This window comes from Drosophila santomea, chromosome 2R, assembly GCF_016746245.2.
Source record: "Drosophila santomea strain STO CAGO 1482 chromosome 2R, Prin_Dsan_1.1, whole genome shotgun sequence".
Taxonomy (NCBI): Eukaryota; Metazoa; Arthropoda; class Insecta; order Diptera; family Drosophilidae; genus Drosophila; species Drosophila santomea.
Window position 1 is genome coordinate 15356947 of NC_053017.2, and position 23285 is coordinate 15380231.

Below are 23285 nucleotides of genomic sequence, written 5' to 3' on the forward strand. Positions count from 1 at the left end.
AAATATATAAATATGTGTGTACTTAAATCTACATAAACTTAAGATTAAACCAAACGAAACTACTAAATTAATGAGATAATACAATAATTTTAACGTATTTTAACAGCCAAAGACAGTAGAAGGATGTAGACATACAGTACATACACTTGAGGTAGAACCCCCGATCAGAGAGATCCCACCGCCTTCAGCTTGCGTTGCCTGATTGATAGATAAATTGATTGATTGATTGATTGATTGATTCCAATCCAATTTGAGTCCCCTTTGGATCCAAAGCCACAGCTGATAGATATGATAGTTCGGTTTCAGTTTCAGAACAGAATGTTTCAGAACATCGAAAGAGCAGCGATCGCCTACAGAGTTATATATTTCGTTCAGATAACATATGCTATATAGTATATATATACATCATATATGTATGTACAAGCATCCGAGGATAATGTGTTGCAAGGTCCTTGGTCTGGGAATACCCCCACGTCGCCGCGATGCTTCGATTAGTGTTTGAATTGATATGGAAACTATAGGAATTCGATCTCAAAGTTAGCGAGTCGGCTACACTGTACCGATAATTCCAGCAGATAATTCCGATTCACGTCGAGAGTTCACTTTAGCTACCCAGTTACTTTGTTGACTGTGCACAATCCACATAGTTCTTAAATAGCGTTAACCAATATACAATAACAACATTACTCAATTAATGTTCACAGAAAGTTTAATCAAAAAAAACAAAAAAAAAACAACAAAACCAAAAAACAAGAATAAAAATAAAAACAAAACGAATATTTACAGCGTAAATTAAAAGTAAAGTTAATGCAAAATATTGATGTTCAAAGAAAGCAAGTCCGTGAATGGTCCTACTCATGTCATTAAATGTAGATCTCAAATATGCAAAACAAACTAAATAATTAAACCAGTCTTAAATGTGAAAAAAACTTCAGCAAAATTCCACCCAACCACCAAAAAACCACACCAAACGCCACCACCACCACCACCACAACAACCACAGCTTCGAGCTAGTCACAAATAAATGCAATATTTTAAAAATACAAATTAAAGTGTTTTCGTGTTTTACTGCAACTCACTCAAAGGGGAAAGTGCAGTGCTCCTGAAGTTTATGCCCCCTGTTTCCATAAAAAATAATACGGAAATGCACTCTCGGCAATCTATGTCCCTTAAAACTTATAGTCCCGGGGATTCGGTTTCATCCAGAGGATTCCACACCGCGACTGGGTTTTATGTGCTGCTTTTTACGGTGCACAGAGTAGCTCAGGTAAGAAAGATATGGGGCAATGAATTTAATGCGTCCTTAAGGAAGAGCAAATCCTTTCGTTTGTACACATGAAACCAGAAGCAGTTTCATTTAATAACACTCATATTTCTCCTGTCTAGTGCTTCAATTATAGGTATCACTTACTGGTAGTATTTGCTTTCCAAGTGCAATTATTGTGTGCTCAGTACATAGTAACCAGCTCCAGCCAACTGTCGGGAAAGAGGCGAAGAAAGTATCTGCGAGTGCTTTCGAGCAGGACCAGCAGCACCATGAACGGCCAGTTGGTCCAGAGAAAGTGGCCAAAGCTGAAACGAGGAAGGAGCAATGTCATGAGGTGGCCAGAAATGTCAGGTGGCCAGGAGTACGCACTGCAGCTCGTTGGTGCCCTCCAGGCGCAGGCACACCGTGGAGTCCATGATGCACAACAGCACGCATATCAGGATCAAATAGAGGACCGCCAGAAGGAGCCGCCAGTTGCGGAAGCCGTGGGTCAGCGGATTGGCACGTCCGGTCTTGGTCAGCACCAGGTTGGTGCACTGCATCGCGGTGATGGCCATCAGGCAAAGGGAGGACACTTGGCACTCCAGCTGCTGGCGCGCCTCACTGCTCTGCGGAAAGTCACAGTTCAGCTGGGTTTACTTCCTGTAGATATACATATATATATGGTTATTCCTACCCACTCCTGGCCGAAAGAGTCGGTGATGTCGTCGAGCATGTCGTCGTTCCACGCGATGTGCAGATCCACCAGTGTCCTCGGCAGGAATCCCTTGTCCGCCATGAACACAAAGTAGGTCATAAAAACAGCTGCAGCTTCGATGGTTCCCACAAGGATGTGGGACACAAAGAAAAGTCTACAGGATACGTTTTGAAAAAACATCGAACAACGAAGAAAAGAATTTAGAAATATTTTTCCCCATATGCCTTTGCTATCTAAAATTCAAATACTCCAAAAGCATAATGATAATAAATATTGCTTGAGGAATTACAAGGACCTCCGCTTATGTTCGTTCAGCTATGTTTTGCCCAAAATTTGTGAGTTAGAACTTACCGACTATTAAGCAGAAAATCGTCGTACACTTTGGGCATCTGCTGCATCAGATTCTCCTCCGGGGCCTCATAAATCAGGGTCAAGGCGGGGACCAAGTTGACCAGGATGCCGAGTATGAGCTCATCCATGATGTGGATGTGCAGGGGAATGCCGAGCAGGAAGAAGGAGCAGTACACCAGTAAATTGCATGTGTTGGTGGCCAGGCAATAGGCCAGAGCCTTCTTCAGATTCTCGAACAGCAGACGGCTATCGCCGACCACATTGACCAATGTGGCAAAGGAGCTGTCCAGCAGGATGAGATCTGCGCTGGCCTCGCACATCACCGCACATCCGTACCGGGCCACGCCCACATGGCTGCTCCTCATGGCGGGTGTGTCATGGAGTGTTCCCCCAATGACAGAGACCACGGCTCCCAACCGGCGACACGCATCCGCAATCCAGTGAAGTTGATCCGTGCTCGTACCGGCACACACCAAATCCCGATGGTTCAGGAGCAGCTGCTCGATGTGGCGACGCTGGTGCTGCGGCTTCTCGTCCGCGTACAGCGACATGTCCACCACATCCGCGACGTATGGCATCCGCTTGGTGGGAGCCTGAAAAGTGTCCGACGCAGCCGGCAGGATGCCCACATCGAGGGCCAGAGCCTTGGCCATTTTGGGTTTGCGCTGGGTGACCACGATCAACTTGATGCCCGCCGCTCGGCAGCGATCCACCGCTTTGGAAATGGTGCTCCGCGGTGGATTGTAGGTGGCAATCATGCCCAGAAACCTCAGCGAGTAGGTGTCCACCGCCAGGTAATCGCGGTACTTGTACTCCCCGCCCTCCAATCCGGTGTTCACCTGGGAGAAGCGGCGAAACTCCAGCTCGTCACTCAATTCCTTGTAGGCGAAGGCGCGGACATGGCGGCCTGCCTCGAGTAGTCCATCCGCCAGACTGAAAATTATTTCCTGCAGCTGCTCGTCCAGGGGCAGCTCCTCGTCGCGAATGGCTAAGGTGGAGCAACGGCGGATCACCACGTCGCAGTGGCCCTTCATCAGCAGGATAAGCTTCAGCTGGCCATCGGCGTCGCGAGTCCTGTGCACCGTCACCTGGACCTTGTCCTCACTGGTGTAGTGCTTGTTGGCCACCTTCTCGTGGTCTTGACGCAGCACATCAATGTTCGGCAGGATCATCAGGCCGAACTTGAGCAGCGCTATGTCCAGGATATTGCCGTACATGTCTTTCTGCATCTTGGGCACTCCAATGTTGCCCGGACAAATGACCGCATCGTTGCAGAGAACTGATGCCTGGATCAGCTCTATAAATCGGGGACTCTGAGCACTTACGCCCAGATTATCGACACTCAGCAGCGCCATGTCCACGAAGATCTCCGATACCCGCATGCGCCGCTTGGTCATCGTCCCAACCAAATCGGACACAATCACTGTTGAGAGTCCCAGTGTGGAAGTACCCCGTAGGTTCCTCACATGGCACTGCTTTCGCCTCATGTCCACCTTCGTCCTCCGCAAGCCCCAGTAAAGGATGAAGGGCAGGTACAAGGGCGTCAGACCCAGCAGCAGTGAGAGATTGACTTCATACACAGTCTGGCCATGCTCGAATCCGGTGCTCAAGAACAGCAGGAGGAAACAAACTGCAGCCACCAGGAGCAGATAGTAAGTAATCTAAAGTACAATGGGGTTAGATGTATCCTTGCAAGGACGCTTCTAGGAGCACTGCTTACTTGCTTCAGATGCTTCTCCCAACGACTAGGAGATCGCTCCTTGAAGCTGAGCGCCGTCATCGAGCCCGCTTCAGTGTTCCTTCCACAGGCTAGAGCCACTCCGTAACCAAAGCCACTGATCGCATGGGTGCAGGCCAGTCCCATATTGCTGGAACTCCATTTCGACAAGGTTTCGGAAGTCATTTCGAAGCTGTTTATTTGATTTGCCTAAAGTGTCACATGGGCAAACGATGCCTTGGATGTTTGGAAACATCCAGGATTACGATCCTAGTTGATAAGTTAATAGTTGACCACAGCCAACTGTACGTATGAGTGATAATTCCTAAAGCGACGGCTCAAGGAACAGAAAACAAGAGTACAAATAAGAAATAATCTAAGCCAGTTTAATCCTTGATGTACTCCACGCGGGAGTATCTCTGTCGTCCCTCGTTGGCCAAAGGAGTGATGTGCACGGGCTTCGAGTGTCCTGTCAGCGCCACGTTGTTGAGCTCCAGACCCGTGGTGCTGAAGAATCGCATGTCGGCAGGCAGCCGCTGTCCATACTTGATGGGCAGGATATCACCGGCAACCACGTCCTGCGTGAGGATGACCTCCTTTTCGCCGTCTCTTATTACAGTGCAATACATGGGCATTAGCTCATCAAAAGCCACGACCATGTCCTCGTTGTCATCTTCCTGCATTTGCACCATGAGTCCTGCGAGAAAGAAGGTGACCAGCAGGATGATGCCCGACACCAAGTACTCCGGATCCACTTTTTCATTGTTAGACATTCTAATTTCAATCAGGTAATATATCGTGAAACAAGCCATGGAACTTAGCAGTATGAAGCAACCCAAGACACTGAAGCAGTTCTTCACGAACTTCCAAAGTCGCAAATCCTGCTTGGCAGCAAGTGGCATAACATTCTTGCCATTCCTGGCCAGCTTTTTGCCCGCTGCCTCCGAGGTTAGACCCTGGTGGAAACGGTGCTCCGTCTACATATGTTATGATCTGTGATTATTTTCCCAATCTCACCTGGGAGACATTCGTCTCCAATCGGACACAGAGCTCGTGAAATGGCCAGATGTGCAGATATGGGCCGTAGTACTCCAGCCACAACTCGTTCTCCGTCTGCTGCAGTGAGTCCCGTTCCCTTTTCTTCCCCCTGCGGCGACACCACCTGCCTCTCCATTTCGAGATCCGTTTGAAGCAGAGCACCATGTTTACGGAAAACTCTAGGCAATTTGTGTAGCAGTGTTTCTGGCGTGTAGAACTGCCAAAATTGCTCGTAAAATGGCCATCAATGTTTTCTCATAAACCATCAGCGCCACACCCACTGTCACTTCAGTCGCCCCGGGGTCCTGGGGCCAGGGGTCACGGGTCACGGGCATTAGGGGCCATAACGGGAGCCGAGAAACCGAGGAACAATCTCAACGGTTCCGCTGGGAGTCGCAATCGCAATCGAACTCGCAAATCGACTCGAATTGATACGCCGCCTTTCTGCAAACAATTGCGCCCAAAGGCCGATTCCGTGATATTGACACTGGCATGTTCCATGTTCCATGTAACATACGCCGTATTTACAAGCGGACGGAGTGCGCTCTTTATGGCCTCGTTTAATAAGTCATCAAATTTCATTGCTGTCGTGTAAAAAACAGATAAAACATGCATTTGCATATATTTATGGGTTGCGGGGCCATCAATGAAACGAGAAATTCCAGCGTTTGCGCTCAATAACTTCGAATTGGAACAAACTATACGGCCGGATGATATGCGCCATCATTGGAGGTCAATGGGTTCCTTTGTGGCAGCATAAATGCGGCAGTAAAGTGCTGCAACATCGAAGAGTGCCTTTAATTAGACTGTAATTGCGTTACATGGGCAGACAAGCTTTGGCTTTAAAATCAATAAAATACAATAATTCGACAAGGAGTATGAGTCTTGTATTATCCCATTCAACATAATAATATTATATAGAAATAAAACAAAATGCATGATGAATAAAAAGGGGAGGTAACTTAAAAGATGACAGTCATAGATTTTTAGGGAATATATTCAAGTACCAGAAACTTATGAGATTAGTTGGGTTTACTTATATACTATACTTATTAAAGGCTTTAATACTTGCATGCATTCTATTTAATAATAATAGCACACTTTAAATAGCATTAGCAAAGGTAATTAACCCACAGAAACCCATTTTAGATTCTAGGAAAAACTAGGAAAGCATAGGCAAGACACAGAGTGTTCCAAATTCGGTGTCCAGCAGTGGCTTCTCCCATAGAAAAACAGCTGATCACGTCTTGAAAGCTTTTTCGTGCTTTGGGGAGAATAGAGAATGGCATATGCACACACACATACATATATATATTATCAGCACCTGTATATATACGGCGTGTAACACACGGTGTCCGCTCAGTCTTAATGTTCCACTTACTCCGGATCGCAGAACATAGAACACAATGTCGGGCAACAAGTACTGTTTCGCAATCGATCGCGGCGGCACTTTTACGGACGTACTGTGCATCTGTCCAGGTGGCAAAGTGCGCACCATGAAGCTGCTCTCCGAGGATCCGGAACGCTACAGCGATGCGCCTCGCGAGGGCATCCGCCGGATTCTGAAAGAGGAGACCGGAGAGGATCTGGCGGCGAGCGGTTTGGTGGATACCTCGAAAATCGGTTGGGTTCGCATGGGCACCACGGTGGCCACCAATGCGCTCTTGGAACGCAAGGGAGACCCAGTGGTCTTGGTGGTGAACAGTGGCTTCCGGGATCTGCTCTACATTGGCAACCAGGCCAGGCCGAAGATCTTCGATCTGAACATCCGCAAGCCAGCGAATCTGTACAAGTCCGTAGTCGAGGTGGACTGCCGCATAGTTCCAAAGCAGGCGGACCGCTGTGAGCTCAGTAAGTAGAGATAGACATATGATACCCACCCACCCAGATTACGTAGCGTGTATCCACACAGATCAGAGCTGGAAGGTGCTGGAGGGTGTGGCCGGCACCCAGTATCTGGAGGTGCGTCCCGTTGACGAGCTGGCCGTACGACAGTCGCTCTCCGCTGCCCGTGATCAGGGCGTCTCATCCGTGTCCGTGGTCTTGGCCCACAGCTACGCCTGTCCGGAGCACGAGCTCCGAGTGGGAGCCATTGCCCGGGAGCTGGGCTTCAGCCATGTGACGCTATCCCACCAGGCCATGCCCATGTGCCGGGTGGTGGCCCGTGGCTACACGGCCTGCGCGGAGGCCTACCTGACTCCCCATGTAGATCGCTACTTGGCCAGGTGAGTGCACCTAATCTCTGGTTTGTAAATTAGCCCAATGACCTAGCTCTTTTCGTGGCCAAACATGTTTTTTAGAGAGTCACCATATAGATAAGCTCGTAGTCAGACTGAAAGCGAAAATCCAAGCTAAACAAACACACATCCAAAGCTGAGTTGTGGTTACGTAAAGTAAACAAATCTAGAATATAAAGTGATAAACATATTCGTGGGATTCGACGCGGCATTACCTGTAAAAGGTGTAAAGCGTTAAACAAATATTCAATATCTCATAGGTTTTAAGTGTTAAGTGTTTATTAGTGGTATGTTAACATAAAAGAAGTAGTAGAATAATATTAATTTATTATTTCGGTTATCTCATGTAAGCTATCTAATCACAGTATACCCAGGTTTCCTCACATCTGGAGGGTATAAAACAAAAGCAAATCTGTCATTACCACAGTGGTGGCAAAAAAAAGAGGAACAGCTGCATTTATCTGTAATTTTCGTATTCCGTAGCTTCAAATCTGGATTCGACAAGCAGTTGGAGGGCGTGGATGTGCTGTTCATGCAATCCGACGGAGGTCTGACCAATATGGAGAACTTCCGTGGCGCTCGGGCCATACTCTCCGGTCCAGCTGGCGGAGTTGTGGGATACGCTCTGACAGGAGCCAGGGAAACGGAACTGCCACTGATCGGCTTCGACATGGGCGGCACCTCCACGGATGTGTCCCGGTATGCCGGCACCTACGAGCACGTGATCGAAAGCACCACAGCAGGTGTAACGATCCAGGCTCCGCAGTTGGACATCAACACTGTGGCTGCAGGCGGTGGCTCCCGGCTTTTCTTCCGATCCGGGATATTTGTGGTGGGTCCGGAATCGGCAGGATCGCATCCTGGACCCGCTTGCTACAAGAAGGGCGGACCACTGACAGTCACCGATGCCAATCTAATACTAGGACGTATTCTGCCACAATACTTCCCCAAGATCTTTGGTCCGCGGGAGAACGAACCGCTGGATCATGAGATCGCCAGGAGTAAGTTTTTGGAGCTCCAGGCCGAGATCAACGACTACTTGAAGAGTTCCGGGGACAAGAGAGTCCTAAGCGTTGAGGATGTGGCACTCGGTTTTATTCGAGTGGCCAACGAAACCATGTGTCGTCCGATTCGTGCCCTGACCCAATCCCGTGGATTGGATACGGCCAACCATGTGCTCTCCTGCTTTGGAGGAGCCGGTGGCCAGCACGCCTGTGCCATTGCCCGTAATCTGGGAATCGCAAAGGTTGTGGTCCACAAATACGCCGGCATTCTATCTGCCTATGGAATGGCCCTGGCGGACGTGGTGCAAGAGGTCCAAGAGCCGAATGGCCTGGAGTTCAGCGAAGCGAATGCCCAGCAACTGAAGGATCGCTTGGATGCCTTGTCCAAGCAATGCCACGACAAGTTGTCCGAGCAGGGATTCAAGCGCATTGAACTGGAGCCCTTCCTCCACTTGCGATACGAAGGCACCGATGGCGCCCTAATGGTTGCTCCTTCAGCTGGAAAGCCCTCATCCGATTCAAATGCCCTATTAGTGGCCTATGGCGATTTCCATGCCACCTTCCTGGAGCGCTATCGCACGGAGTTTGGATTCGTATTGCAAAACAGGCGGATTATGGTGGACGACATTCGCATTCGCGGATTGGGCAAAAACGACACACCACCGGAGTCGAAAGTTCTGGCTGCATCCGAAGTGTCGCCTCCAGCGGAGGCAAATACTCGACTTCACTTCGACCAGGGCGCTTTCGATTCTCCGATTTACCTGACCAAGAACCTGCTGGCCGGACACAGGATCACCGGACCAGCGGTGCTCATTGACCAGCTCTCGACCATCGTCGTGGAACCAGAGTGTGGTGTCCAAGTCACTGAATTTGGGGACCTCATCATGGATGTTAAGACGGGTGGCAAGCATGGCATCAATGCAGACCTGGATCCTGTGCATCTGAGCATCTTTAGCCACCGCTTCATGAGCATCGCCGAGCAGATGGGCAGGGTGCTCCAGCGCACTTCGATATCCACCAACATCAAGGAGCGTCTGGACTTCTCCTGTGCGCTCTTCGGACCAGATGGTGGTTTGGTTAGCAATGCTCCACACATTCCAGTTCACCTGGGCGCCATGCAGGAAACCGTGCAGTATCAACTAAGGGTGCGCGGAGAGACCCTCAAGAACGGCGACGTCATCCTGGCCAACCATCCATCGGCTGGAGGATCTCATCTGCCCGACTTAACCGTCATCACGCCAGTCTTTTATGAGTGAGTTTTTGGTGGTTCGTGGTCCTAAAAGCTTTTGTCCAACATATAGTATTCATTTTAGAACTCATCCGCGACCCGTTTTCTTTGTGGCCTCCCGTGGTCACCATGCGGATATTGGTGGCATTACTCCTGGGTCTATGCCGCCGCACTCCACCTCGTTGGCCCAGGAGGGTGCCGCCTTCAAGTCCTTCCTGATTGTGGAGAATGGCCTCTTCCAGGAGCAGCAGATCATCGAGCAGCTCACCACGCCCACGTCCGCAAAGGGAGCTGTAGGCACCCGGAACCTGAGCGACAACCTATCTGATCTGAAGGCTCAGATCGCCGCTAACCACAAGGGCATCCAGCTGGTGGCGGAGCTGATCGGCAGCTATGGATTAGATGTGGTCCAGGCCTACATGTCGCACATCCAAAGGAACGCCGAACTGGCGGTTCGTGATATGTTGCGTCAGATTGGCCGGGATACTTTGGAGCGCACGGGATCCACAGTGCTCGAGGCGAAGGAGTTCATGGACGACGGCTCGCCCATCGCACTCAAAGTAACCATCGATGCGGAGCAGGGATCGGCTCTTTGCGACTTCACCGGATCGGGAGTGGAGGTGTGGGGCAACTGTAATGCGCCGCGGGCTATCACCTTGTCCGCCCTAATCTACTGTCTGCGTTGCATGGTGGGCCACGATGTGCCACTCAACCAGGGCTGCCTGGCACCCATCCAGGTGATCATTCCCAAAAACTCCATCCTGGATCCCTCCGAGGGAGCCGCTGTTGTCGGCGGCAATGTGCAGACCTCGCAGCGCATCGTGGACACGGTGCTGAAGGCCTTCGGAGTTTGTGCCGCCTCGCAAGGATGCATGAACAATATAACCATTGGAGATGAGTCCTGGGGTTACTATGAGACCGTGGCCGGAGGAGCTGGTGCCGGACCCGGCTGGCATGGAGCCGGCGGAGTGCACACTCACATGACGAACACCCGCATCACTGATCCAGAAATCTTGGAACTGCGCTATCCCATGATCTTGAAGAGATTCTGCCTGCGCACCGATGGTTCCGGCGGAAGAGGCCAGTTCAACGGAGGCGAGGGTGTGGAGCGGGATCTGCTATTCCGTAAACCAGTCACCCTGTCCGTCCTGACGGAGCGACGAACCCTGCAGCCCTACGGTCTTGCAGGTGGCGAATCGGGCAAGAGTGGACGCAACTTGGTGGTGAAACGGGATGGTCGAGTAATCGCTCTGGCCGGAAAAACCTGCATTGATGTGGAAGCTGGGGTACACTTTAATACACATTTGTTTGTGACTTAACTAACTAATGATAATTACTTTGCAGGACACTTTTGCCATGAAAACTCCCGGCGGTGGCGGATATGGGCCTATTGAAGACTTTTCCAAGTCCGGAGAAACCTTGAATCAGGAAGCCAGCAATCGATACGTGGAACGTGGCACTGTTTTTAATTATCTTCAGTCCCAGGAGTCTGCCTAAACATATTTTTGATATATCAATTTGTATGTGCCATATTAATAAATGCTTGTTTATGTTTGAATTACTATTCTTATGTGTAAAAGATATTTTTAAAAGTAAATATTGCACTTTTTTGTGCAATATCAAAACTAAAAAGACTTTAAAGTACTTATATCACCATTCTGTATATTAATTCTAATAAAATTAACTTTCTATAAAGTTAAGTTATTTCGACGAGGAATTTAAAAAGTGCGCCATTGCGGGTCGATATGCGGCACTATCGATACTTTCAAGCGAACATATGTTTTCGGTAAGTGCAATCGCCGACTGTCTATCGATAGCAGTGCGTAAATATGTTTCGCACGTGTTGCATTTGAAAGAAAAGTGTCCGTAAACAAAAGTGTTTTTCCGTGAATTAAAGCAGCCAAGTGCAAATGAAGTGAATGGTAAACAAGTGCAAACTGTAGAAACATGGCATCCTTGGCGGAAAAAACGAAGGACACCAATACCTTTCGGGTGAGTGTCCCCAGAAGTCTCACGTTGCTGGTGACCACCGGTCTCACACGTTTTTTTTCCCGCAGTTCAAATCTTTCGGAGATCGAGTGAATGAAATCGACCTGCGGCACTTGGCCCTCTACCACATCGGTCATCGGAACGAGGAGCTCGACGAGGAGGAGAATGCCACCTACTTTCAGCAGACGATTCAGAAATGGAACGTGCTCAATCTCACCGAGGAGTACAACTACTTCAGCAAGCGCTGTCGCAAGATCGTCACTCTGCCGCAGCTGCTGCACCAGAAGGACTTTGTTGTAGACCTGCTGCTCGAACGTCTGTCCACCGCCACGAATTTGTCCCAGCAGCCGCTGCTGGAACTGCTCTATGTCCTGGCCAGGGATCTGCGCGAGGAGTTCTACCCGTACTTCCAGCGGGTCCTGGACCGACTTATCTGCCTGCTGAACACCCAGGACTCCGAGCAACTGGAATGGACCCTCATCTGCCTGGCGCATCTGTTTAAGACCCTCAAGCCGTATCTGAAACGCAACATCGGTGTGGTCTTCAATGCAATTCTACCGCTTCTGGACGAACAGCACTATGCCGAGCATGTGACTAACTTTGCGGTAGAATGCTTTGCATACATTGCACGAGATGTCCGCGACTTTCCGCGTTTTTTGACCTATGTGCTGAAGACTGTGTTGCGGGAGCAGGTGGAGAGTGTCCACGGCTGCGGGCGACTCATCTACGAAATTCTGCGCGGCGTCAACGGACAGTTGCACAATTCGGCGGCCGAAATCTTCGCCCATGTCCTGGAAGTGCTCGTGAACAAGGATTCCGTTCATACCAAAGCCCAGACAGAACTTCTGGGAGATATCGTGGAGTATTCTTTGGGTCTGTTGCTCAACTTTCTGCGCCCAGATCAAAGCAACATCCTGTGGCAGAAACTGTGTTCGGTTGCGAGCAGTGAAAGTGTGGACGAGCAAAGGGTGATTGACCTTATGCTTCCTCTGGTCACTCACAAGGATGGGCGCTATGTCTCCGAGCTTCCGCTGGTAGTTGCTACTTTGCTAAAACTTTTGGACCGAGAACTGGATCCTCTTCAGCCATTAACCACATTGGTCACCAGTCTGTTAAAGGCTCAGCACACTCAACTTACCCAGTTGGATGCCAGTCGTCTGCTGCAGAAGCTCTTAAGCATCAGCCGAAAACAAGTAGCCGTGTACGAAGACGCCATTCTGCAGCTTCTGGACTATTCACAGTTTGAGATACTGGTTCTCCCCAACGTCATTGGGTACTACGAGGAACAGAGTCACGTAAGCGGCCTGGAGCTTCTGGCTCGCATCGTTCAGCACAAAAGGCCGCTACAAGTGGATGGCAATTCACTGGCCCAATGGGTGGCATATCCCCTCCAGTTAAAACAAAAGGACACCATTAAGTTCGTGGAACAAGAACTTCTGCACTTGGACCTGACCAAAGAGGAGCATCTACTTCTTATCATCCTAGCTCCCCATTTCAGGGGCTTCAGCAAGCAGCCTATAGAACAAGGATTGCAATCAGTTATTGAGAAACTCATAAGCAACAACGAAAAGGATTTTACACAGCTGCTCTTGCTACTTCAAACTCATGCGTTGCTCAAGTTTAACTTACCTAAGAGTTTGCGATCTGCCCTCAATGGTTACCTTATTCCTGAACTGGGAAAGGACCTTCGAGCTTTGGCTTGCTTGCAAGTAGTTCTTTTACAAGGCCCTAAGAACGAAATATCCCCTTCAGAAGAATTACTCATCGCAATCGCAGGTCTCCTAAGCCAGCCTGTATCACTATACAGACGCATAGCTGCCCACTGCTTGGATGTGCTAAACTCCTCGAGCAAACCCAATCCTTATTCCCACTTTTATGCCGCCGCCTGCATCGAACCCACCGTCCACAACTACCGAGAGCTACTCCTCCAACTGCAGCAATTGGAACCAGCGTCTGCTCAGTTCAAGCAATTCTCCCAGCTGCCACATTTCAAGGAGCACGCCGTTAGCCTCCTGCTTGGCCTTCTGTACAACAACTTTAAGTTTGTGTGGGCTCCGGTCCAACAGCTCCTTGCCGCCTACGTCAAGACCATGGCAGTTGATGAATTCTGGACATTATTTAAGACCAAGTTAGTCGATACTGTCGCCTGCATAGACTACAAGAAGGAATTTACAACTCTGCAAGTGCCATTTCAAAGGGACTACCAATCGGCAGCTCTAACCATGCTCCTTCCTCTGCCTGGAGACCAACAATTGACCCTTCAGCAGGCCCTCAACTACCGCCAGCTCCTATGGCAAAGCGTGCCCAAATTGGGCACTCTGGCTGAGGTAAAGAATGCTGATTTGGTGCGTTTGTTTTTGCAGTTTGTGGATAATGAATATCGCGCACAATTGGAGAAATCGGAGCACACTTGGAATGTGAACGAGGCGACGGGTAAGTTACTTAAAAAATATGTCCAACAATCAGTGCTACATAGCTTTTTCCTCTATTTTAGCTGCGGATGTCGATGTCGAGGACGATGATGAAAATGAAAGTGAAACCAAACCCGAGCCACGAGGACGTCAAAAGAGGAGAACCCAAAATGCCCACACAAAGTTCATACTGCAAACGCTTCAGTTAAAACTGGCCTGTTTTGTATCCCAGCCCAATCCCAAGGCTTTGCATCGTCAGGCGGAGATGCATGAATTTTATCTGGAGCTTCTAGCCGGTCCTAACTCCCAGTTGCAGCAATTGGCTTTGGACTGCCTCGCGGCCTACAAGCAACCAGCAGCTTTGGTACAGCAGAAGACTCAGTTATCGGGACTAATTGATGAGGAAAAGTTCAAAACAACGCTCAGTGGTTTCGAACTGACGAGCATTACGGCTCAGCAAAGATCAGAGCTGATTCCCTTTATGTTGCGAGTGCTCTACGGCAAAATGCTCACCAAGGGTGTCCAGAAGCAACTGAGTGCCCAGCTGCGAAAGACGCTGATTCTGCGCTTCCTGGGCCAGCTGGAGGAGTCGGAGATTATGGATTTTCTGAAAATGGCATTCGGACGGTTTTCTGCCTACACCGATAAGCCCGTAAACGAGGTTGCTAAATATGCTCGAGAATCCTATGATCCGTCGGCGGTTATTGCAGCCAAGCAATTGCAGAGGATCGTCAATCTGTTAGAACTCATTCGCAAGGAGTTCGCCGGCAAGCTGACGACTGACTTCCAATGTTACGTTCTCAAATTACTTCTACTCGTGGGCAGTGTGGCACAGGAAGTCATAAATGGAGAAGGAAAACTGGTAGCTGCCTACAAGAATGTGAAGCACTCGGGCCTGCAGACTCTGGTCAATTACTTTGGCCAACTGGTGGACATGGAAGAGTTGTGGCAGGAGCCACAGATGAGCGCTATTTGCGAGGTCTACCTTTGGCCAGGCATCGCTCGCCTCTCGCAGGACTCCATTCACACACCCACGCCTATGCTAAAGTTGCTTCTCTTGTGGGGCGGAGAGCCCCGCTTCCAGAAGTGGCTAAATAAGGCTTCGCCTGCCGATAAACTTCCGATAATGCACCACCTAATGGCCCTTCTACTGAACGAAAAAGCCAAGCCGAATGTCAAGCGCGCACTTTTGCAGGTGGTGGAACATCTGCTGGAATCGGCAGCTACAGAGGAGTATGGAGCCGAGGCCTTGTCTATTGTGCATCCCCACATTCCAACGATCCTTCAACAGCTGCAGAACAGCTGGCGCCACAAGAAGGCAGGCAGACAAACGCTCGACAAGAGGGAACTCAACATTTTAACTCTTATTACTTCGCATGTGGAGGAGCCAGATACTTGTGAACTGCTACTACAAGTAGTGCTGCCGATATTCACCAAACAATCCGCATCAGCTGCACCAGAGACGGTCGTTCAATTAGTCACCACATTGGCCAATCTTTTGAAGCGTGTCCCCAAACCGCAGAACTATCTTCGCCAGTTGGCGCCACTCTTCGAGCAGGTTAGTGCGCTGCCTGCTAGAAAGTTACTTTGCGATCTCCTGGCAGACATGGCCAAAAGACTGCACAAGGAGGCGAAACAAAACTCCGAACTAACCTCCATTGCCGCCTCCTTGCGGGAGTGGGTAAGGATTGTGCTGCTGTTGAACGCCTGGGACAAAAGATGGCTGGAGCAGCCGGATTACGATAAGCGTCTGGAAGCTCTATCGGAACTTAAGCAGTTGGTGGAGAAGAAAGAGAAAAACTTCGACTTGCAACTTGGCGTCCTTGTTGTCTACAACTGCTTTTATATGCTGCGCAACGACTCGGATTTGGGCATGCGAGTTAACATTGGAGAACTATTAAAGCCCCTGCTTCCGCTCATAACTCTTCAACTAGAGGTTAAGGAGGATCTGCAGTTCTGGCTGGAAGACACAGTGTTGCCTTTGCTACAGCGCTGTATGCGAGATGAGAAGCATGAGCATGCGAGGAGTGAGGCCATCGGCTTACTTGGCGAACTGGCACGCCAATGTCCTGCTGCACACGAGATCCTGAAGGATATCTCACCGCTAACGGATAAACACGACCTGGAGGTGGACTTCTTTGAGAACATGCTTCACCTGCAGACCCAGCGGCACGGTCGCGCCCTGCAGCGCTTGGTTAACATCTCCGGCGGCAGTTGGCGAACGGCTCCACCATGCGCCCGCACTCTCACGCAGTTCCTTCTGCCGCTGGCCACCCGGTATCTTATGAACGAACGGCATACGGGCAAACACACGCTTGTGGATGCCGCCATCGAGGCAGTTGGTGTGATGAGTGAATTCCTGCCCTGGACGCAATACCAAGCAGTGCTTCGCTACTACCTTCAGAAATTGAGGTACGTTCATAGCCAGCAGAAGCAGTGCGTCAGACTTGTGGTGCGCATCCTGGACGCCTTTCATTTCGACTTGACCCAGGCGCAAACGGACTTAGCTTCACTCGCCAAGCTCAAGGAAAAGCTAACAGAGGAAGTGGAGGCGAAGGAGCTCGCCGAGGAGTCGGATAAAGTTAAGTCGGAAGAGGACGCTGAAGCCGATGAGATACCCGTGAAAAAGGAGGACGATCAGTCGGACTTTATTGTCTTCGAGGAAGAAGAAACAAACGAACCAGTGGTGGAGCAGCAGCGCACCCAACTGCTCGGTCCCAATGCTGCCAAAAAGGTCATGGCCACCATTACAACAGTGCTGCTGCCAACCCTCAACCGATCAATCACTGAGAAAACCAACTACGACACCAAGCACAAAGTGAACCGTCGACGATTGAGCTACGAGCGCGAGGAAGAGGAGATCCAAAGGGTGCCCATTGCCCTGGCTATGGTTAAGCTGCTGCAGAAGCTTCCATTGGAATTATTGGAGAACAGTTTGCCTGGTATGTGAACTCTTCAAGTCTTTTTTAAAGGAAGCCAATATATCTTTATTTATTTTGTCCAGGAATCTTCATGAAGGTGTGCACCTTTCTGCGATCCCCTCTGAAATCCGTGCGCATGCTTACCCGTGACATTCTCAAAAAGATTATGACCACCCTGGGTGGCAGCTACCTGGGAATGCTGTTGGAGCAGTTGCAATCGTTGCTAACACGCGGATTCCAGGTGCACGTTCTCTCTGTAACTCTGCACGGTGTTTTGGATGCTCTGAAGAGCGACCTGAAACCCGACCATATTGAAAAATGCCTGCAGAATCTGCTGGAAGTGGCTCTCAATGATATATTCGGCGATGTGAATGCCGAGAAGGAGGTGGAGAAGATTGTGGCCCACACGCCAGAAGCAAAGCCAAGCGCGAAGAGCTACCTAACGCTGAACATAGCCGCTCGTCACATTCGGGACAACTGCCTTTTGGACCTGCTTCTACCATTCAAGGAGCACTTGGCTCGATCTCACTCCCGCAAGGTCACGCAGAAGATTCAAGAGTGTTTCGCCAAAATTGTGGGTGGCTTGGTGGAGAACACACACATCGCAAGGGAGAGTCTGCTGATATTCATATACGGCACAATGTCGGAGAGCATCAGTGACCTCCTTCCAGGAACCAAAAAGCGTCAGCTTACCGAAAAGGAGCAAGCTCTGATGAAAAGGACTCGTCCCGACTGCCTGATCCTACAGCCGGCGCCGGGTAGGCGAAGTGTGGCCACCGGCAACAAGCAAGTGAAGTCTAACGCACAGGCCAATGCTCATATTCTGGTCGAATTCGGTTTGGAACTCCTACACTTTGTGCTCAAACGAAAGAAGCTAACGGATCTGGATTACCAGCCCTTCCTGCATCCCCTTCTGCCACTTCTGAAAGACTCCTTGAGCAGCAATCATGCCAGGACCACCACCTACGCCCTCAAGTGCTACACGGCCATTTGGTTGGGCGAGTACGAGCTGTCCGATCTGAACCGTGAGGCACTGCAACCAGTGGTGGCACGCATGTTTCAGATCCTTAAGAACTTTTCAACATTTGGTGCCACTCGGCAGGAGGAGAACGCTCAGCTGGTCAGAGCGAGCTTCAAAGCAGTGGTGGCCCTGCTGCGCAAGTGCGAGGACTACCAGCTGTCCAATGAGCAGATCGAGCAGCTACTTCTGCACATCGAACAGGAACTGCAAGAGGGCGAATGTAGCAGCCAAACCATGGTGTTTACCCTGCTGAAGGCGCTTGTGGGTCGGAAGGTGGACACCCGCTCCTTGCACGATCTAATGAAGCGGTTGGGAGACCTATCTATTACCTCTTCCTCGGATTATGTGCGCGATGAATGTCGTGGCGTTCTGCTCACCTACATTATGGAATATACACTGCGCCAGAAGGTTGAGCAGATTGTGAAGTTCATGTCGGTTCAGTTGTGCTACAGCCAAACCGCTGGTCGTCAGTCGGCTATTCAGTTTATGCACTCCATCATCAACAAGTTTCCACAGCTTATGCTAGTCAAACAGTCCGAGTTTTTATACCTTTCCCTGGGCACTCGACTGGTCAACGATGAGGATCCGTCATGCCGACGCAGTGTGGCCGCTGCTCTGGAAGCTCTGATTGGACGTCTCACCAAACTGGAACGGCAGCCCCTGCTGGACCTAACGCTACTATTCTTCACCGCACCTCAGTCCAGTCAGAAGCCAGGAGTCCGTGAAATGGCTGCTGCTCTTCTGTCCCGATTTGTGGAGGCCGAGAAAGCTGGTTTTGCGGAAAGGTTGCAACTGGTTCTGCCCACTTTGGTGAACGTTCTGACCTTGGGTGATGCGGAGGCGGGAGGTAGATTCGTGCGTGCTCCAGGACATCTCGCAACGGAGGTGGATGAAAGTGATCTTCACAAAAAGAATAAACGAAAGGTAATAATAGTTTGCAAATGTACAAGCATCACGTTTAAAATCACAATTTATTATTATAGAAATTCGCAACTCTGCCGGATGAAGATGTACTGCTAGCTGGTCTAGACAATGAATCGATTTTGGAGCATCAGCAGCGGAAAGCTGACCATCAGCTCATCCAACTGCAGTACTGTCTGCTGAAGATCTTCGAGCATTGCGGAGAAGCCTTGCTCAGCAATTCACAACTTTCTGACACCATCGATGATTTGGCTTATGGCTCTCAGAGACTTCTGAATCACGAGCACAACTGGGTGCGCTGCAATGCTGCCAAATTGCTGACACACATCGTGGCCCACTTCGATTTTGCCTACGTTGGCCAGAAGTTGTCTGGAATTAAACTAGAAGAAGGAGCTGAGAAGGCGCTGTACTTCATTTACGCACAGCCTGCAGAGGACATCAAATCTTTGGTGCTAGATCTATGTGCTCAGGTCACGCCGGGCGAGACTGCGCAGGAGATGATTGACGAGCTGTCGAAGATTCTGTTATTCGTTGGGCATATGCTGCGAGACGTTCCGTTCAGTCTGAAACAGGAGAAGAACGATGATGAAGAAGAGCTGGAGCCGGTGAACAAAATAAATCTGAACTGGCTGATTCGCAATATACGTTTCCTTATTAACAAGGAAGTCGCGAAGGCGCCTCACGACATCAGCATAGTACGTATGACCACGTTTAAACTCTAGAATATTTACTAATCTTAACTTATTCCAATTTTAGAGAACTGCTATGTTTACGCTGATAGAGGCGCTGTCCACGCTGCTCAGTGTGGAGTCCGTGTCCCGACTGGCACCGTCTCTTCTCCAGGCGCTGGTTCGTGAAATGTCTGAGGAGGATCAGAACGTGGATGCGGACCTACGCCAGCAAGCTCTCCGTGTAGGCAGTCGTCTGAGGAAGCGCATCGGAGCCGAAGTGTACGACAAACTCAGAAATGCGGTGCAGACCAAGCTGATGGCGCGCCGAGCAGAGCGTCGCAAGGTAGTGGCCCAAGAAAAGATTCACGACCCTGAACGGGCGGCCAAGCGAAAGGCTGGCATGCAGGAGCGCAAGAAGGCGGCGAAGCGTCTGAAGGCGGCAGTTGTGCGTGGCAAAGCGCCGGACATAAAACAAAAGCTGAAGAAGCGCAAACGAAAAGCTGAGATGGATGGATTTTAATTAGTTAGTCGGTCTGCTTTAATCTAAGTTCTTTCTAAGTAGAACGGAAATATAACGAAAATTGTAACATAAGCAAAGTGAAAAATTACATGCCGTTTTTGCAATATTTGATTATATTATGTTGTGGAAAAAGAAACCTGAGAATCATATTATTTTTAATGCAAATATATTGTTTTAAATTTACCGCCACTTTGCGATTGATGGCGTACGCAACCAACCTATCGATATATCAACTACCGATTACACGGCCAGAACATGTGTTGTGCAACTCCAGTTGTTGTTATTGTTTGGTATTTTCAAAATGCTGCAGCTACGAAAAGCCGTGCTGCGCGGACTGGCTAGAAGGTTTCGGCCTCCAACGAGATGTGCCCACAGCGCCGGTGCCGAGATCTACGACGTGGTGGTCATCGGAGGCGGACATGCCGGCACAGAGGCCTCGGCGGCAGCTGCTCGCATGGGATCCCGCACCCTGCTGCTAACCCACAAACTGGAGACTATTGGCGAGATGTCCTGCAATCCGTCGTTCGGTGGCATTGGCAAGGGTCACCTGATGCGCGAGGTGGACGCCCTGGATGGCGTATGTGCCCGCTGTTGCGATGTTTCCGGCGTACACTACAAGGTGCTGAACAGACGACGCGGACCAGCTGTTTGGGGACCCAGGGCGCAGATCGATCGTCAGCTGTACAAGAAGGCTGTGCAGCAGGAACTGCACAGCACTCCCAATCTGGAGATTCGAGCAGCTGCCGTGGACAATCTGCTGATAGAGGATGAACAGGATACCCAAGCCCGACGTTGTACAGGCGTTCTGTTGGCTAGCGGAGAAGTGGTGCGCAGTCGATCCGTGGTGCTCACTACGGGCACATTCTTGCGAGCACACATCAACATAGGACTCGAGGTGCGTCCGGCCGGCCGGATCGGAGACGCTCCAGCAAAAGCTCTGGGCGAGGCGATCGACAGACTAGGTTTTCGCATGGGAAGGCTGAAAACTGGCACTCCGCCTAGAATAGCAAAGAGCAGTGTGGATTACTCTCAGCTCCAAAGGCACGACGGTGATGATGCGCCCATGCCGTTCTCCTTTCTCAACAAAGACGTATGGCTACCCGCCAAGGACCAACTACCCTGCTACCTCACCTACACCACACCAAAAGTCAGCGACATCGTGCGCGATAATCTTCATGTTAATCGACATGTTACTGAGGAGATAACCGGCCCACGTTACTGCCCCTCGATTGAGTCAAAGATTTTGAGGTTCGGCGCGAAGGTCCATCAGGTGTGGTTAGAGCCAGAAGGTCTGGACAGTCCCTTAGTGTATCCCCAGGGGATCTCCTGCACGTTGCCCCACGATCAGCAAGTTGAGCTGGTCCATGCCATCCAAGGTCTGGAGAAGGCGGTTGTTGTCCAGCCCGGTTACGGGGTGGAGTACGATTTTATAGACCCCCGTGAGTTGTATCCCACACTGGAAACGAAGCGAGTGCCAGGACTCTTCTTTGCTGGCCAGATAAATGGAACTACTGGCTATGAAGAAGCGGCCGCCCAGGGAATCATAGCGGGAGCCAATGCAGCTGGAAAAACCAGACATGGCGACGGAAGGCAATTGACTATTAGTCGAACTGAGGGATACATAGGAGTGCTGATCGATGACCTCACCTCGTTAGGCACCAACGAACCCTACCGCATGTTTACCAGTCGGGCAGAGTTTCGGCTGTCACTTCGTCCGGACAATGCCGACATGCGCCTCACCAAAAAGGGCTACGAATTCGGACTTGTATCTTCAGATCGCTTCCAGCATTTCCAGCAAACCGAGGAGAGATTGCAATCGGCCATTGAGTCGTTGCGGCGATTACGGAAGCACACTCACTACTGGCGACAAGCCCTCGATCTGCCAAAGGCTAAAGCTTCGGTGGAGAAAACGGCTTTCGACATGCTGGGCATTCCGGCGGATAACATCACTATCGAGCAGCTTATCCAGATTCATCCCAACGAACTGAGCTGGCTGAAAGGCGAGCGTAACCTGGCCGAAAGGCTGAAAATCGAGGCCCTGTACTCGTTCTTTGTTGATGAACAGCAACGAGATGTGGAGGATGTGCGTCGAGAGGAGCGCCTGTCCATTCCCGCCGACATTGATTACTTCTCAAAGTCGCTAAGCTTGTCCAACGAGGAGCGACAGAAACTGACGCTCATCCAGCCGCAGACAATTGCGGCGGCAAGTAGAATTCAAGGGGTAACTCCTTCGACGATTGTGAGGATTCTTAAGTACGTTAAAAAAGCTGAGGTAGCCAAAGCCTAGGTTAATAAAAAGTTTTTGTAATATATTCCCAATGCACAAATAACTTGCAAAGTACATCCTTAAGTAGAGTTTATTTCATAAAATCATAAATGCCTTATGTAAAGTTGCACAATATTGTTTAAGTGTTTGTTTCGCATATCGTTTGCCACATGGTTGAACATTCGTACATATCTATTCTGCTGCGCGATTGTGTTGATATATACCCAACTATATGGTGTGGTCGTGTGAAGATCCAAGAAAGGAGCGTCCGACTGTCGAGATGTTGATCTTAGTCCGATGGGGAATAGGCATCTAAGATCAGTTTCCGGACAGACTGGAGCGTTCCTCTTTATGTCTATTGCTATGGTTTCGGTAGCTGTTGTATTTGGTTTTCGGTTTTTGGTTTCGATTTTGTTTCGATTAGCTTACAGTTTAATGTTTTACACTTTGTATTCTGTTACACACACAACGAAGATTGAGGGGGAGTTACAATACAATTAATTTACGATCGAGTTGTTTTCATTTGTTAAGGTTGTATTTGAAACTATTTTGCAGTAGTTAATTAGCTATCGCATGGCATTTGTGGTTACGTTACTAGATGCGCGCCAATCGATTTCAGTTATGTGTTTCATTCAAGAATCTATTATGATTAGTTATTAAAATATATTCATTTTCAGTTTTACTGGTACATACACATAGTTTTTGTCAAAAGGAAAAGTCGACTTGCATATGGCGAAAATGGTTCGAAAGTGTTGAAGCGTATCGGTGTCCATATTCGGCAAGGACTCCTTCTGGGTTAACGTCCTGCTTCGGAAACGACTTGAATCTTATAGTACAGGGCCGCAAATGTGGCTCATACGCAAGGGTTTTTAAGTTTTGGTTTGGTTTTTCATTTTTTTGTTTTTATAATATCACAGATTGCTCGAGATTTATGCATTAAAATATATGTAAACCGTTACTTTGTTAGGCAATCTCAAACACAAAAGAAAAACTGGGAGGCAAGTTGGAGGGGCAAAGATTAGAAAC

General features: G+C 49.6%; 5 protein-coding genes across 8 annotated transcripts; 3 read left to right on the forward strand and 2 right to left on the reverse strand.

Moving 5' to 3' along the window:
• Nucleotides 1-239: 239 nt before the first annotated feature.
• On the reverse strand, nucleotides 240-4278 carry LOC120446159 (sodium/potassium-transporting ATPase subunit alpha). 4 transcript variants are annotated; one of them, XR_005615828.1, is made up of 7 exons: nucleotides 4036-4278; nucleotides 2316-3976; nucleotides 1944-2118; nucleotides 1637-1875; nucleotides 1412-1572; nucleotides 1080-1320; nucleotides 240-350 (listed from the first exon to the last, which is right to left on the reverse strand). XR_005615828.1 is itself a non-coding variant. In XM_039626990.1 (6 exons), exons 1-5 carry the CDS (start codon nucleotides 4216-4218, stop codon nucleotides 1449-1451), a joined length of 2382 nt encoding a protein of 793 aa, XP_039482924.1. In that variant the 5' UTR covers nucleotides 4219-4278; the 3' UTR covers nucleotides 241-350; nucleotides 1412-1448. The 4 variants fall into 4 exon arrangements, 2 of the variants coding, with proteins under 2 accessions (XP_039482924.1, XP_039482925.1); XR_005615827.1 differs by having other exon boundaries at nucleotides 1080-1572; XM_039626990.1 differs by lacking the exon at nucleotides 1080-1320 and having other exon boundaries at nucleotides 241-350.
• Nucleotides 4279-4412: 134 nt separating this feature from the next.
• LOC120446162 (sodium/potassium-transporting ATPase subunit alpha) lies at nucleotides 4413-5254 on the reverse strand. The gene is made up of 2 exons (XM_039626993.2): nucleotides 5050-5254; nucleotides 4413-4988 (listed from the first exon to the last, which is right to left on the reverse strand). The coding sequence occupies exons 1-2, from the start codon at nucleotides 5233-5235 to the stop codon at nucleotides 4419-4421; spliced, it is 756 nt and encodes a 251-aa protein (XP_039482927.1). The 5' UTR covers nucleotides 5236-5254; the 3' UTR covers nucleotides 4413-4418.
• A 1168-nt stretch (nucleotides 5255-6422) lies between these two features.
• LOC120445481 (5-oxoprolinase) lies at nucleotides 6423-11103 on the forward strand. The gene is made up of 5 exons (XM_039625927.1): nucleotides 6423-6921; nucleotides 6983-7295; nucleotides 7791-9563; nucleotides 9625-10825; nucleotides 10884-11103. Exons 1-5 carry the CDS (start codon nucleotides 6477-6479, stop codon nucleotides 11034-11036), a joined length of 3885 nt encoding a protein of 1294 aa, XP_039481861.1. The 5' UTR covers nucleotides 6423-6476; the 3' UTR covers nucleotides 11037-11103.
• Nucleotides 11104-11351: 248 nt separating this feature from the next.
• On the forward strand, nucleotides 11352-20099 carry LOC120444488 (small subunit processome component 20 homolog). The gene is made up of 6 exons (XM_039624194.2): nucleotides 11352-11531; nucleotides 11597-13961; nucleotides 14023-16881; nucleotides 16944-18805; nucleotides 18865-19497; nucleotides 19559-20099. The coding sequence occupies exons 1-6, from the start codon at nucleotides 11487-11489 to the stop codon at nucleotides 19991-19993; spliced, it is 8199 nt and encodes a 2732-aa protein (XP_039480128.1). The 5' UTR covers nucleotides 11352-11486; the 3' UTR covers nucleotides 19994-20099.
• Nucleotides 20100-20261: 162 nt separating this feature from the next.
• Nucleotides 20262-22286, forward strand: LOC120444958 (protein MTO1 homolog, mitochondrial). The gene has a single exon (XM_039624973.2). The coding sequence runs from the start codon at nucleotides 20295-20297 to the stop codon at nucleotides 22278-22280; it is 1986 nt and encodes a 661-aa protein (XP_039480907.1). The 5' UTR covers nucleotides 20262-20294; the 3' UTR covers nucleotides 22281-22286.
• The last annotated feature ends 999 nt before the right edge of the window (nucleotides 22287-23285 follow it).